The sequence below is a fragment of the Zootoca vivipara genome, chromosome 2 (assembly GCF_963506605.1).
Source record: "Zootoca vivipara chromosome 2, rZooViv1.1, whole genome shotgun sequence".
Taxonomy (NCBI): domain Eukaryota; kingdom Metazoa; phylum Chordata; class Lepidosauria; order Squamata; family Lacertidae; genus Zootoca; species Zootoca vivipara.
In genome coordinates this window covers 3,900,201-3,915,758 of record NC_083277.1, presented here as the reverse complement: position 1 = coordinate 3,915,758, position 15,558 = coordinate 3,900,201, and the positions used below count along the sequence as shown (strand labels likewise).

The 15,558-nt window shown below is 45.7% G+C and overlaps 2 protein-coding genes across 11 annotated transcripts in view; one reads left to right on the top strand and one right to left on the bottom strand.

Moving 5' to 3' along the window:
• Positions 1–1,416: 1,416 nt before the first annotated feature.
• On the top strand, positions 1,417–13,033 carry LOC118081213 (zinc finger protein 420-like). 4 transcript variants are annotated; one of them, XM_060269170.1, is made up of 4 exons: positions 1,417–1,538; positions 6,673–6,748; positions 8,283–8,467; positions 8,563–13,033. In XM_060269170.1, exons 2-4 carry the CDS (start codon positions 6,698–6,700, stop codon positions 10,115–10,117), a joined length of 1,791 nt encoding a protein of 596 aa, XP_060125153.1. In that variant the 5' UTR covers positions 1,417–1,538; positions 6,673–6,697; the 3' UTR covers positions 10,118–13,033. The 4 variants fall into 4 exon arrangements, with proteins under 4 accessions (XP_060125153.1, XP_060125148.1, XP_034963432.2 ...); XM_060269165.1 differs by having other exon boundaries at positions 8,280–8,467; XM_035107541.2 differs by having other exon boundaries at positions 8,283–13,033.
• Positions 13,034–14,870: 1,837 nt separating this feature from the next.
• Positions 14,871–15,558, bottom strand: part of LOC118081131 (uncharacterized) — a 28,948-nt gene continuing 28,260 nt past the window's right edge. For all 7 annotated transcript variants that reach the window (XM_060268993.1, XM_060269007.1, XM_060268991.1 and 4 more), the window contains one exon: positions 14,871–15,311. In XM_060268993.1, coding sequence (XP_060124976.1) covers positions 15,154–15,311 — 158 coding nt within the window. In that variant the 3' untranslated portion in view covers positions 14,871–15,153. The remainder of the gene's footprint in view (positions 15,312–15,558) is intronic.

The window sequence follows — 15,558 nt, the reverse complement described above, 5'->3', positions numbered from 1 at the left end:
GGTGGAGATCACAAGAGTTAGCCATACTCAGATTCTTTTTCACAAAGTATGTTCCAGCAGCCTTTAAGGGTTTTCAACGCAAAATCCGTTTCTCAACTCCTTTACACTGCCAATGTCTGGCACAATGGGGACTTGCCTAAGCTAGACAGCTTTCAGGCAAAATTTATACGATCTCTGCTACAGGTCTCTCACTGTGTTCCCAACTCCATACTTCTGTTAGAATCTGGTGAATGCCCAGTCTCAACTAAAGCATGCCCTAAAGGCTGCCCTAAAACATTGACTCAGGATTTCAATGTTTGATCGGGAAAGGGTTTGTAATCTGACCAATGAGGAGTTCGTCAGCAAATGGCAGGAAACCATGGCTAGAAAAGCCACCTCTATTGGTCTGTCACCCCCCCTTCATTACCCGGGTTATGAAGGCGCTCTTAAAACATTAAAGTAAAGATTATGGGATAATACACGCAGTCTGTAGTCCGTTGGCAGTAGGAGTACAATATGGGCATATCTTTAAGTTAACACCTTACATTAGGAACCTGACAGTACGAAATTATGGAAGGTTATTCACCAAAGCCGGACTAGAGGTTTTTCCTTCTGGAGTGTTGGATGGTAGGTTGAGAGGAGTCCCCTACCAAAACAGGCTTTGCTCGTGTGCCCAAGACATCGATTCTATAATAAAACATATTTTGCTGCACTGCACGAAATACAAGCAAGCCAGGGTTGAACTATTACCCTTACTGATACCTTTCCCAGGAAAATCAGATGCTCACTATGTCAAATTCCTATTGGAAGGCCGGTAAAACGCTAAAACATTGGCAGTGGCAAGGTTTTTATCGGTAGTTGCAAGAACCAACGATCCCTATCTTTAAGGCTGAACAAAATGCTTGTTTAACCTGGAGGCAGGCTGTCTGAATTGTATATTGCTTTGTAACGGTTTATTGGGTCTCTGGACCGTAGTAAAGATTGATGATGGTGATGATGATGATGATGATGATGAAACCTGTATTATGCAGGACAGGTGGCAACCCTGGAGTGAGCTGGATGCCCCGATTGCCTGACAGGGCACCAGGCAGCAGCATCCTATGACCTATGTTCCCACCTCCCCCAGAAGCGGCCTCCCTGCCTCTCTGGTTGCCACCCCCTGCCTGGAGCAGAGCTCCTTTCCTCCCTCCCCACGACCCCGCCCCAGTTCCCTTGCACCCCAAAAGGCCCTTTGCACCCACACGCTCTCTTGCCAAGAAGGCAGAAGCAGAGGCGCGTCGCGCTGGGCGTGGGACAATACCCGGCTCCTTTCCCACGGGGAGGGGGCGGAAGTGCTGCCTCTCTATGAAGCAGCACTCTCCCTCTCGTTTCCGGCCATCCCTGCCTCCTCCTCCTCCTCCTCCTCCAATCATTTTTCTTTATTGAGGAGGAGTGGGAGGGGCTCTTGCATTCCTAGAGAGGCCACAGGGTGTCAGCTGGTGTGGGGTGGGTGTCCTTTCTTTCCATCCTTTCTCTACTCTGCTGCCCCCCACCACCATTTTTTGGGGGGAGCTGGAAAGGTGAGTGGAAAGGGGCTGGGGGGGTTGAGGGAAGGGATTGCTCTGTCCTGGAGTGAGACTCCCCTCCCCACCCCAAGGAAAAGGAGGAGAGGGGGTGTAGGGGTTGGGGGAAGAAGGGAGCTGGGCACTTTCCCGCAATGCGCAGGGTTGCAGCAGGTTCAATCCCCGACCCCCCCCCTCTTGCTAAACTGGGGTGGGGGTCTTTTTGAAGCTGGGTAAGGCCCTTCATTGCCCAGGAGCTTTGTTCTGGCAAAATATGGGGTGGGCTGGTTGTGGGGCGTGTTTGGTTTTTTGTTTTCATCTGGTGACTCCGAAGCAATCCATTACAATCTAGCAGCCTAACAGGATGGGTCCAGGGTCCCTCTGGAATCTCTCTCTCTCTCTCTCTCTCTCTCACACACACACACACACACACACAGAGAGAGAGAGAGTAAATCTGTCGAAACAAAATAAAAAATTCCTTCCAGTAGCACCTTAGAGACCAACTAAGTTTGTCATTGGTATGAGCTTTCGTGTGCATGCACACTTCTGTTTCAGTGTATCTGAAGAAGTCTGCATGCACAGAAAAGCTCATGCATGCACACAAAAGCTCATACCTATGACAAACTTAGTTGTTCTCTAAGGTGCTACTGGAACACTGTCCAGTAGCACCTTAGAGACCAACTAAGTTTGCTCTCGAAGCTACGAACATGAGTTTGACCAAACTGCGGGAGGCAGTGGAAGACAGGAGTGCCTGGCACGCTCTGGTCCATGGGGTCACGAAGAGTCGGACACGACTAAATGACTAAACAACAACAAGGTGCTACTGGAAGGAATTTTTTAATTTTGTTTCGAGTACGGCAGACCAACACGGCTACCTACCTGTAAGTAGAGTAAATCTGTGTTTGGCTACCCAGAGCTACTCTGACCTGCAGAGGGTTGGGCTTGATGACCCTTGGTTCTCCCTTCCAAGTCTAGATTCCATGACCTTTCACTCACCCTACCAAACACAGGCATTTGGAGAGGATCCCTAACTTGGCAGACACACACACACACACACACACACACAGAGAGAGAGAGAGAGAGAGAGAGAGAGAGAGAGGACCTGAAATGCAGGACAAAGCTATATCAATACAAGATGTAGCATATTACATTGAAATCGGGACAATCCTGTATTATACAGGACAGGTGGCAACATTTCTGGGACCCCTGGAAGGGGGTACTCTGCTAGACAGAGGAGTCATCAGAGGGATAGTTGGATAAAGGGACGCAGGCCCAAATGCTCTAAATTGATTTATTACTTATTTATTGCATGTATCTATATAATAATAATAATAATAATAATAATAATAATAATAATAATAATTTATTATTTATAGCCTGCCCTCCCCTGCCGGATCCAGGCTCAGAGCGGCTAACATCATGTAAATAATACAATATACATAAAAAACAAGCAATCAATCGATTAAAATGCACCCCAAAATTAATTCAAATAAGTTAAAATTAGAATCAAAACTGGACAAATGACAATCCTCAGGTTAAAACTGAAAGCGGTTAATACTTGCCATATTATAAGGACCTGTGAGCGGGCTGGGAAACCTCCTTCGTGCTTGTTCTTATACAAGAGAAAATGAGTCAGACTCAACCCTGCGGAACAGCTCCATCTTGCAGGACCTGTGGAAGGATGTCAAATCTCGCAGGGCCCTGGTCTCTTGTGAGAGAGCATTCCACCGGGCCGGGGCCACGGCTGAAAAGGCCCTGGCTCTGTTCGAGGCCTGTCTAATCTCCCTGCGACCCGGGATCTTCAGGGTGTTGTAATTTGCAGACCGTAAGGTCCTCTGTGGGGACATATCAGGAGAGGCGGTCCTGTAGGTACGAGGGTCCTAGGCCGTATAGGGCTTTAAAGGTTAAAAACCAGCACCTTAAACCTGATCCTGTACTCCACCGGGAGCCAGTGCAGCTGGTATAGCACTGGGTGAATATGATTCTGCAGCGAAGACCCCATAAGGAGTCTTGCCGCAGCGTTCTGCACCTGCTGGAGTTTATGGGTCAGTTTCAAGGGCAGCTTACCTTCCAAGTCCCGGACTGCAGAATCCGGGACTGGCAGCCGTGTGACACCGGAAGTTGCGTCGACATAACTTCCGGTGTCGCTCCGCCCATCTATGGGCACCAAAAATGGCCGCCGCCGACAGCGGAAGTCACGTCTATGCACTTCCGGACATGTGTAGATGTAACTTTTGAAGCCGGCGGCGGCCATTTTTGGTGCCCATAGAAGGGCAAATCGGAAAGAAAAAAAATGGCTGCCGGCAGGAGAAAATAACGGAGAAAAACGGGAGACAAAGTGATACGGGGGACCACCGGGAAAAGGTAAGTAAAAACGAGGGTTTCCCGGGGAAAACGGGGTACTTGGCAGCTATGAAGGGCAGCCCCACATAGAGTAATTTACATTAATCAAGCCTGGAGGTGACTGTCACATGGACCACAGTGGCTACATCAGGGAGAGAGAGGTAAGGGACCAAATGCTTAGCTTGATGGAGATGGAAAAAAGGCTGCTTTCGGTATAGCTGTAACCTCCATAGAAAGGGAGGCGTCATCAAAGATTACTCCCAAATTCTAGACGGAAGGTGCTGGCACTAGTTGCACCCCGCAAGGGATGGGAGTTGGGCCCCCCCAACCCCTTATCGTCTTGACCCAGCCAAAGGACCTCTGTCTTTGAAGGATTTAACTTCAACCGGCTCCCACGTAGCCATCCAGACATTTGAACAGTTATGTACCATATTTCATCCTTCCCAAGGAGTTCAAGGTGGCGTTCATGGCCCTCTCCCCCAGTCGTTTAATGCTGGAGGCAGCAACACTTCTGCTTTCCCATTCAGGTAGCTGATCAGCCGTAGAGAGAACAGGATGCTGGACTAGATGGGCCATTGGCCTGATCCAGCAGGCTGCTCTTTTCCCATGCCCATGTTAATCTCCCCAACAACCCTGCCAGGTAGGTAAGGCTGAGAGGCTGCAGTGACTTGCCACCCGCTGAGCGTCAGGGCTGAGTGGGTATTTAAACCCTCTCAGATCCTAGCCTGAAGTTCTGACCACTACACCACACTGCCACTCAGACTACTGACTCCCATCAGTCCCAGTCAGGCATGGTTGGGAGCAACATATTGAGAACATCAGTTTGCAAAAAAGGTTGCCTGAGGCCAGTGAGCCCACCCTCCCCTCCCCTTCAACAGACTGCTTGAAAATGGCAGAGACGTTTTGTGGACCACGGATTTTTTTATTTTCTGCCTGTTGTAGCAATTGCAATGTTATGCTAGATGTTGAATGCCTTTTCCTTATATATATATTTTTATTTACTTTATAGCGTATTCCTTTTATGAAGGCATTGTGCCACTATTTTACCTATGTGTTACACTCTTCCTTATAAATGTATTTGGAATTAAAAGGTGTGATCTGCATAGATATTAACAGTATTGCAATCAACTCTGCTTACATGAGTCTTTTATTAGCAGTTTTTGGATTTAATTCTAAAATTTGGCAAAGGGCACCCAAATGTTCTGCCATTGTTCTTCGAATCATGTATTTTTTATTGTTTTTTTGTTTGCCACCCTGTGTGGGAGAAAAATAAAAATGATAGCTCCGTTGGTTAGAGCATGGTGCTGATAAGGCCAAGGTTTGTTTATTTTTATTTTATTTTATTTATTTATTGAATTTATATACCGTCCTATACCTGGAGGTCTCAGGGCAGTTCACAGAAAAGATCACAATATATAAAATCAAAATAAGAACAATAACCCTATAACACCCCCCACCCAAAGAGCCAAAGATTGATAGGATGTCTGTCAGGTCAACCGAAGGCCTGCTTAAAAAGGAACGTTTTTGCCTGGCACTTAAATGTGTATAATGACAGTGCCAGGTGAACTTCCCTGGGGAGAGCATTCCACAGACGAGGAGCCACTGCAGAGAAGGCCCTTTCTCGTGTTGCCACCCTCCTGACCTCTAGAGGAGGAAGCACATGAAGAAGGGCCTCAGAAGATGATCTCAGAGTCAGGGTAGGTTCATATGGAAAGAGGCGGTCCTTGAGGTTGCAGGTTCGATCCCCGCATGGGACAGCTGCATATTCCTGCATTGCAGGGGGTCGGTCTCTTCAAACTCTAAGATTCTATGAATCTATGAAAACTGGGAAGGGTTGCCATTCAGGGTAGAGACCCCCTTTTTATACACAGGAAGTCTGACAATGTAAAGGTGGTGTTTCCCCTTCGCAGTAACACTCCGGCACAGTCAGCTTGGTATTTACAGTCTTTATTACATATATACAAGAAACAGCTCAGAATTACGCGTCCGAACCCATTGAGTCAGATTCGGGGAGTGGCTTCCTACGATTGCTGTGCCAACAAAGTGGGAGACGTCTTTGATCCTTAAGCTTCATTTCCCTCCTTGTCTGTGCTTCCTTCCACCGGAGCCTCTGGTTGGTTGCAGGGCTCCCCAGCATCCCTGAGCCCCTGCTCTCCCTGGCTATTCTCTCCCGCTTCCTCTGTCTCTGGACGGCTGTGGGGCTCTTCAGCATCCCTGAGCCTCTGTTCCGCCTCCTGTCCGTTGCTCCTCCGAATCCTCCCTGACAGACAATAAAGGCTGCAAAAAAGAGAGAAAGGAGTACGTTGCTATGAAAACATTAAGACCACCAGCCAAAAAATATTCAATTTTGTACCTCTGTAAATACAAATCGCTGGCAATCGTAGGTAGGGAGAGAGTTGTTTCCAAAGAGGAATGAACTGGCCAGTCCTAGGCCTGCTTTGGCCATTCTGGCTAAGCTTAGCCTCACGTTCTGATTTTGGGCATCTGGCTGGTCACTGTGAGAACAGGATGCTGTAGTAACACATAGCCCTTTGGCTCGATCCATCAGGCTTGGCCGTACCAGGCAGAGGGCCTTCTCGGTAATGGCGCCTGCCCTGTGGAACGCCCTTCCATCGGAGGTCAAGGAGAAGAAGAACTACCTGACATTTAGAAAACACCTGAAGCAGCCCTGTTTAGGAAAGTTTTTAATCTGTGATATTTTAATGTATTTTGGTATTTGTTGGAAGCCGCCCAGAGTGGCAGGGGAAACCCAGCCAGATGGGCGGGATATAAATAATAAATAATGATATGTTATGCTTTCTTTCTCCAGGTTCCACCATCCTCTGAGGAGATGGATGCGTGCGAGGAAGTCACCCTGGAGAACTGTGGGAATGAGACCTCTCTGGGTAAGTATGTTGTTGTTGTTTAGTCGTTTAGTCATGTCTGACTCTTCGTGACCCCATGGACCAGAGCATGCCAGGCACTCCTGTCTTCCACTGCATCCCACAGTTTGGTCAAACTCATGTTCGTAGCTTCGAGAACACTGTCCAACCATCTCGTCCTCTGTCATCCCCTTCTCCTAGTGCCCTCAATCTTTCCCAACATCAGGGTCTTTTCCAAGAATTCTTCTCTTCTCATGAGGTGGCCAAAGTATACCTGTGTCTTTATTTGATATTGCTGTAGAGGCAGTTGACGTGTCCATTCTCCAGACGAATTCATGATCAGGTTGAACGGGATGAGGAAAGAACCATCTCTGTAGTAGTTGTGTTGTTTGCAGAATGGTTCTTGTGGGGGTTGAAATAGTCATTGAAATTCTGCTCAGTATTGATCCAGAGTAGATTCCAATGTATAGTTAGCGGAGTAAAAGCTTAAACATGTTGCAGGATCCCCCACCCCCAATAGAGGCAATTATATTTCATCCAGCAGAGCTTTACTGCTCCTGAAGGCAAATGCTGGCAAAAAAGACTGTTACAGCATATATAATAAGAATATATAATAAGAATTTTTATATAATATAAAAATTAGAACCCAGCCGTGACAAATCCCTGAAACGAGATGTAATTAAGTGAAAAATACTGAACTTAAACCAAACACCACTCAAAGAATATAATGGGTATAAACCTCTCAAGAGATTAGATAAGATAAGGACATAAATTTACAAAATAACCTCTGAACTAAAGTCAACCCTGACGAGATGCCGGCTCATTACTCATTTCACTGGACATAATGTCTGTTTCCTCAGAGGGAAATTGCTACAAGAATAAGTTCATAATAACTAAATAGAAGCTAGGAAAAGCTATCAGGAACTAAACATAAACTTAAATGAATTGGAACTCATTACCAAGCTTAAAACCATGGAGCCACCTGGGATGAATAAAGACATCGGATTCTTATCTCATTATGCATGATCAAGCTTTCTTTAGCGCCTCGGCCCTTGCTCCCCCCCCCAGGACTAATTGCAGTCATCAGCAGTCGTTAACAGCCATCTACAGGTTTACCACTCCCACCAGCCCATCACCCATTCCCACCCACCCCCACCACCCTCTGAATATACATAAGGGTCTGACTTTTCTGTTTCATGTGTATCTGAGGAAGTGTGCATGCACACGAAAGCTCATACCAAAATAAAAACTTAGTTGGTCTTTAAGGTGCTACTGAAAGAATTTTTTAAAATGAGCAGTCGGGGATAATTTCCCCAAGATAAAGTTAACGTTACTTAAACAGAAGGTTAGCTAACCTAAAAGCTTTAAATTATTGAGTATCATTGTTCCTGAGCAGTCTGAACAATGTTGTAGTAACAGCTTTCCTGGGGGAGCTTTTGCAGCTTTTCATTTAATTTTTTCAGGGACACTCCACACATGTATATGAAATTAATACCGAAAGAACGGCCAACTGATTCTTATTTCTCTTCTTATTGTGATTCTCTCTTTATTCTAGCAGGTGATGGACAGGAGAATTGTGGTTGTAGAGAACCACATCGGGTGCCACCGGAAGCAGCCGTGCATGAATTGGGGGGTGAGACCTTCAGTGCTCAAGATGAATCAAGGAGGCAGGAAGAAAACCAGACAGAGAACTGGAGAGATAAATCCATTGTGTCTCTTGCTGATGACCTTCATGAAACCCCAGTACAATATAAACACCACAAGGGGAAAAAGAGGTACGAGTGCCCTTTTTGTGGGAAAGCTTTCAGTTCTAAGTCTCTCCTTGCTGTCCATTGCAGAACGCACACTGGAGAGAAACCATATAAATGTTCAGAGTGTGGAAAGAGCTTCCGCCAGAGCAGAAACCTGACTTCCCATCAACGGATCCACACAGGGGAGAAGCCGTACAAGTGCTTGGAATGTGGAAAGAGCTTCAGTTGGAATTCAAATCTGACTTCACACCAGCGGATCCACACAGGGGAGAAGCCGTACAAGTGCTTGGAATGTGGAAAGAACTTCTGTGATAGCACACTCCTTACTAGACATCAGATAATCCACACAGGGGAGAAGCCATTTACGTGCTTGGAATGTGGGAAGAGCTTCCATCAGAGCAGAAACCTTGCTTTGCACCAGAGAATACACACAGGGGAGAGGCCCTACAAGTGCTTGGATTGTGGGAAGAACTTCCACCGGAGAACACACCTTACTTCCCATCAACGAATCCATACAGGGGAGAAGCCATTTAAATGCTTGGAATGTGGAATGAGCTTCAGCTGGAATTCAAATTTTACTTCACATTACAGGATTCACACAGGAGAGAAACCACATAAGTGTGTGGAGTGTGGGAAGAGCTTCTGTACTACCACACAACTTGCCTCACATCATAAGACTCACACAGGAGAGAAACCTTTTAAGTGTTCAGAGTGTGGAAAGAGCTTCTCAGAGAGCACTCTCCTTACTAGACATCAGATAATCCACACAGGGGAGAAACCATTTAAATGCTTGGAATGTGGAAAGTGCTACAGTCAGAGGTCAAGTCTTACTTCACATCAGAGAATACACAGAGGTGCCACAAGACAGAAGCCATACACATGTCTGGAGTGTGGGAAGTGCTTCAGTAACAGCACACAGCTTATTTTACATCAGAGAAGCCACACAGGAGAGAAACCTTACAAATGCTTGGAGTGTGGAAAGAGCTTCAGTGATGGCACACTTCTTAACAGGCATCAAATAATTCACAAAGAGGAGAAACCATTTAAATGCTTGCACTGTGGAAAGAGCTTCCGTCAGAGCCGAAACCTCACTTTACATCAGAGAATCCACACAGGGGAGAAACCGTATAAGTGCTTGGATTGTGGGAAGAGCTTCCATCAGAGAACACACCTTACTTCCCATCAGCGAATCCACACAGGAGCAAAACCATTTAAATGTCTGGAATGTGGAAAGACCTTCAGTTGGAATTCAAGTCTTACCTCTCATCACAGAATCCATACGGGAGAGAAACCGTACGAGTGCTCCGAGTGCGAGAAAAGCTTCTGTACGACCTCACAACTTGCATCGCACCGGAAAACCCACACGGGAGAAAAACATTACAAGTGTTTGGAGTGTGGAAAGAGCTTTTGTGACAGCACACTCCTTACGAGGCATCAGATCACCCACACAGGGGAGAAGCCATTTAAATGCTCAGAATGTGGAAAGAGTTACAGCCAAGTTTCAAGCCTCTCTTCTCACCGGAAAGTCCACAGAGATGCTACAGTGCAGAAACCATACAGATGCTTGGAGTGTGGAAAGAGATTCAGCAATAGCACGCAACTTATTTTACACCAGAGAATCCACATGGAAGAGAAACCTTAGGAATGGTTTGTAGTAACACACCAGAGGATTTGCATGCGAGAGAAATTGCCAGGAGCGTGGAAATTGCTCCAGAAGTAGTTGTGAGCTTAAAACCACATCAAAAGATTCACACTGCCTAGAAACAAAAAGCATGTTTGGAATAGCGAGTTCCTAGTGGAATAACTCAGATACAGTTGTACCTTGGTTTTTGAACAGCTTAGTTCTCGAACTTTTTGGCTCCCAGTCGCCGCAAACCCGGAAGTGACTGTTCCAGTTTGTGAACTATTTTTGAAAACCGAACAATCCGATGGGGCTTCCGGTGCTTCCGATTGGCTGCAGGTGCTTCCAGCAGCCAATCAGAAGCTGCACTTTGGTTTCTGAACGTTTTGGAAGTTGAAGGGACTTCTGGAACGGATTCTGTTCGACTTCCAAGGTACGACTTCAAAGAATTCAGACAGGTGCTAGGTAATAATTTATGGAAGTGCAAGGTTTTTGTAACTACCATCTGGAAGGGGGGGAAATTGGAGAGGAAGCGAACATGGCTTGTCTTTTGGCAAAGTTGATGGAGAGGTCCCCTCTCCTAAATCCTGATGGAATGGCTGCGGACGTTGAGGAAGTGGTCCGTTGCAGTTGGTGTTTCAGCAGAGGCAATAGAGAAGACTTGCAGTACCACCTCCCCCCCTTTCCTGTAGCCTGATGGTGCTTTTTTCTGTCTAGCGAAAGACAGAAGGTGTGAATACCGTGTTTCTCCAAAAATAAGACACCGTCTTATATTCATTTTTCCTATAAAAAAACCACACGGTGGCTTATTTTCAGGGGATGTCTTTTTTATTATTATTAAGTATCTATCTTTAAGTATTTTTCTATTTATTAAGCCTATCACTATGGCTTATTTTTGGGGTATGGCTTATTTTCGGAGAAACATGGTAGGACCCCTCCCCTTAGATTTTCATTTTCTTTTGCTGAGTAACAGTGTGCTTCCATGTTTCTTTTGTAGATCCCTTTTATCCCCTCGGAAGGTGCCATTCTCGCTGACCCTACTGTTGACAGGCAGGCCATGGTTTATTTTTGGGTCGACAGCAAACAGTCAGCTATTTTTGGTTGGGGGTGGGCAACCCATTTCTTCCTGAAGGTTGCCCTCCTTGTGAGGGCCACATGCCAGTTGGAGGTGGAGTCAGAAGCAAATGTGGGCAGAACAATTAATATAGATGTAAGCTTCTGGATGACCCCCTAGGGCTGGGTGATATCTGGTTTTCAAAACTGTGATATATCACTACCTAAACATCGCAATACAGTGGTACCTCTACTTACGAATTTAATGCGTTCCGAACGCACATTCGTAAGTTGAAAAAAAATTGTAAGTCGAATCCCATAGGAATGCATTGGGAGAAAAAATTCGTAAGTAGAAGCAACCCTATCTAAAAATTCGTAAGTAGAAAAAATCTTATCTAAACCGCATCCAAGATGGCGGACGGAGCTCCGTTCGTAAGTAGAAACATTTGTTATTCGTAAGTAGAGGTACCACTGTATACTGATACTGATATATCACGATGTCTGAAATAAGGATGGAGATATGTAGAGGCATTGGCTGACTTCCTGGTTTTATCCACATTGTGATTTTTGCATAGCACACACACACACACCTTCTCAGTAGTGGCACCCGCCCTGTTTATGTCAAGGAAATAAACAACTATCTGACTTTTAGAAGACATCTGAAGGCAGCCCTGTTTCGGGAAGTTTTTAATGTTTTATCTCTTTATGATTATGATTATTATTAATATTCTGTTGGGAGCTGCCCAAAGTGGCTGGGGAAACCCAGCCAAATGGGTGGGGTATAAATAAGTCATCATCATCATCATCACCACACACACATCATGATTCGCAATATATTGCCAGATCAAAAATCATGAAACTGATATCATAATATGGACAACCAGTTTTGGACGATATATCACCCAGCCCTAATACACATAATGATTCACATTATATTGCCAGATCAAAAATCATGAAACCGGACATCAATCCGGTTATATGGTTATATGGACATCAATCCGGTTTTGGACGATATATAGCCCAGCCCTAGTGACCTCTGATCCATGCTTTTCTGAAGGCTGCATTACTGCCGGTCGAGAAGCAGGAGGTGCAAATAAAGAGGGATGCTCAGTAGTGTGAAATGGGATATTATTATTTATTATTTATTAATTATTATTATTATTATTAATTTATTTATTTATAGCCCGCCCATCTGGCTGGGTTTTCCCCGCCACTCTGGGCGGCTTCAAACAAATACAAAAATACATTAAAATATCATAGATTAAAAAACTTCCCTAAACAGGGCTGCCTGTAGGTGTTTTCTAAATGTTAGGTAGTTGTTCATCTCCTTGACCTCCGATGGCAGGGCGTTCCACAGGGCAGGCGCCACTACCAAGAAGGCCCTCTGCCTGGTTCCCTGCAGCTTTGTTTCTCGCAGTGAGGGAACCGCCAGAAGGCCCATGGAGTGACTGCCATGGAGTACCGGTTTACATGGTTGCCACAATGGACTAAATCATGCTTAAATGGCCAATCGTAGACATGCTTGACTTGGTACTAAGCAGTGGCGTACTCGGGCTCTCCAATTTAAGTGGCGCCATGGCCAACGCTAAAATTCAGTGTCTCCCCCACCTCTTGTGTTGCATTGTACATCACTGTCAGGGTGCCGGCGCCCAGTGTGGCTGAACAAGTCGCACTTCCATAAAACCACCTCTGCACTAAGCCACACTGGGGCATTTACTTACAGGAAAGTGAGTATGCAATTGCAGCCAAGCTAGGTGCGTGATTGTGACCCATAGAGGTATTAAAGAGGATTTCTAGATTTATGATGTAATTGTCTTCGTGTTTGCATTGTAGTCTGTGCTGACCAGTGTTTGCTTAAATAAAACTGAATTCATTGCCTCCGAGTATTGGCAAGATCCTCTGCTGTCCTTTTATTGCATTCAGATGTCTTGCAAAAACCATGTCACAAATATCACAAGGGACGAGGCTGGCATCCATCATCACAGACAAGAGTCTTAATGGCTGTCTCGTTCTCTGCCTTCCAGGAATCTTTCCCCAAACCATAACCTGGAAGTGGACTGAAGCAGGGCAGGAACACATGATCTGAGACTTGGGAGTGTGCCATCCACCCCCTGAAAGATGATTATTGGCTGTGAGAGTATGTGATTGCTTTTAGTTTTACATAATTTTACTGTTTTAATTGTAGTGTTTTAGCACTGAAGTGTTTGCCTACCTGGGCTCCTTTGGGAGGAAAGTTAGAAAGGTAATCCTATAATGTTTTTATATATGCTGGAAGCTGCCCAGAGTGGCTGGGGCAACTCAGTCAGATGGGCGGAGGTACAAATAATTATTACAGTAGTACCTTGGAAAACGAACGCCTTGCAAGCTGAATGTTTTGGCTCCCGAACTATCGGTTCCATTTTTTAAATGGTTTTTTTGGAAGCCCAATGCCCGATGTGGCTTCCAATTGGCTGCAGGAGCTTCCTGCAGCCAATCGGAAGCCACACTTTGGTTTCCAAACGTTTTGGAAGTGGAACGGACTTCCGGAACAGTTTCCGTTCGACTTCCAAGGTACAACTACAGTGGTACCTCTACTTACGAATTTAATGCGTTCCGAATGCACATTTGTAAGTCAAAAAAAAATGTAAGTTGAATCCCATAGGAATGCATTGGGAGAAAAAATTCGTAAGTAGAAGCAACCCTATCTAAAAATTCGTAAGTAGAAAAAATTCTATCTAAACCACATCCAAGATGGCGGACGGAGCTCCATTCGTAAGTAGAGGTACCACTTTATATTATTATTATTATTATTATTATTATTATTATTATTATTATTATTCCTCATCATCCCTGCAAGGATGAAGATGGCAGCTTAGGATGGGATCATTCATAATGAGGTTGAATCCTGACAAGACAGAAGTACTGTTTGTGGGGACAGGGGGCGGGCGGGTGTGGAGGACTCCCTGGTCCTGAATGGGATACCTGTGCCCTTGAAGGACCAGGTGCACAGCCTGGGAGTCATTTTGGACTCACAGCTGTCCATGGAGGCGCAGGTCAATTCTGTGTCCAGGGCAGCTGTCCACCAGCTCCATCTGGTACGCAGGCTGAGACCCTACCTGCCCACAGACTGTCTCGCCAGAGTGGTGCATGCTCTAGTTATCTCCCGCTTGGACTACTGGCATGCGTTCTACGTGGGGCTACCTTTGAAGGTGACCTGGAAACTGCAATTAATCCAGAATGCGGCAGCTAGACTGGTGACTGGGAGCGGCCACCGAGACCAAATAACACTGGTCTTAAGAGACCTACATTGGCTCCCAGTACGTTTCCAAGCACAATTCAAAGTGTTGGTGCTGACCTTTAAAGCCCTAAACGGCCTCGGTCCTGTATACCTGAAGGAGCGTCTCCACCCCCATTGTTCAGCCCGGACACTGAGGTCCAGCGCCGTGGGCCTTCTGGTGGTTCCCTCCTTGCGAGAAGCAAAGCAACAGGGAACCAGGCAGAGGGCCTTCTCGGTAGTGGCGCCCGCCCTGTGGAACGCCCTTCCATCGGAGGTCAAGGAGATAAACAACTACCTGACATTTAGAAAACAGCTAAAGGCAGCCCTGTTTAGGGAAGTTTTTAATCTGTGATATTTTAATGTATTCTGGTATTTGTTGGAAGCCGCCCAGAGTGGCGGGGTATAAATAATAATAATATGCAACCTGGGGATTTGCGCGCACGCACACACATGCACACACAGTGGAACGGTTGGAATGATGTGTATTTTATTAGCACAGGCATTTTGAAACAAGGTGATTGGAAGCAGCAACAGAAAACACGGAAAGGTATTGGCACCTTACACAGATAACAATTCCAAACATAAATGCTCACTCTATGCACAACTACTAACCTCCCCTCCAGTCTCCAGCCCAGAACTCCATACATGTGAATGAGAAGACAATTTACATTCTCAAGACCTAGTAAATACAGGGGGAACTATGCCTCATTGCTAGGGAATCTATTTGTGCTCATCAAATGCCCTACTATCAGTGCTCATGGGTGGGCGGTCCAGGGGCCACAGCAGACAGGACAGCATCCATCTTTTTTTCAATCCGATCCAGCGCCTCCAACATCTGGTCCTTCCATTTTCCTGTCTCGTTCTTTAACGTCTCTGTCTCATTCTTCAGCTTCTCAATCTCTCCGCCTGTTTTTTATTATTAAAAAAAACGAGAATAGGAAGACATTTTATTGCTAAAGGCTACCAAGGTGAGAGGTATTGCAACGAGGAACTATGTTGTGAGCAATGCAGTGAGTTCTCCCCTTGCGGGACTTAAGAGAGATTTGTCCCACCCAAGTTACAACTCGGTGGCGCATGGGAGTTTAAGGCATTTAAATTTAAAATTTAAGTTTAATGCATACATGTGCTGCACTTTAAACGTAGGGTATGCACA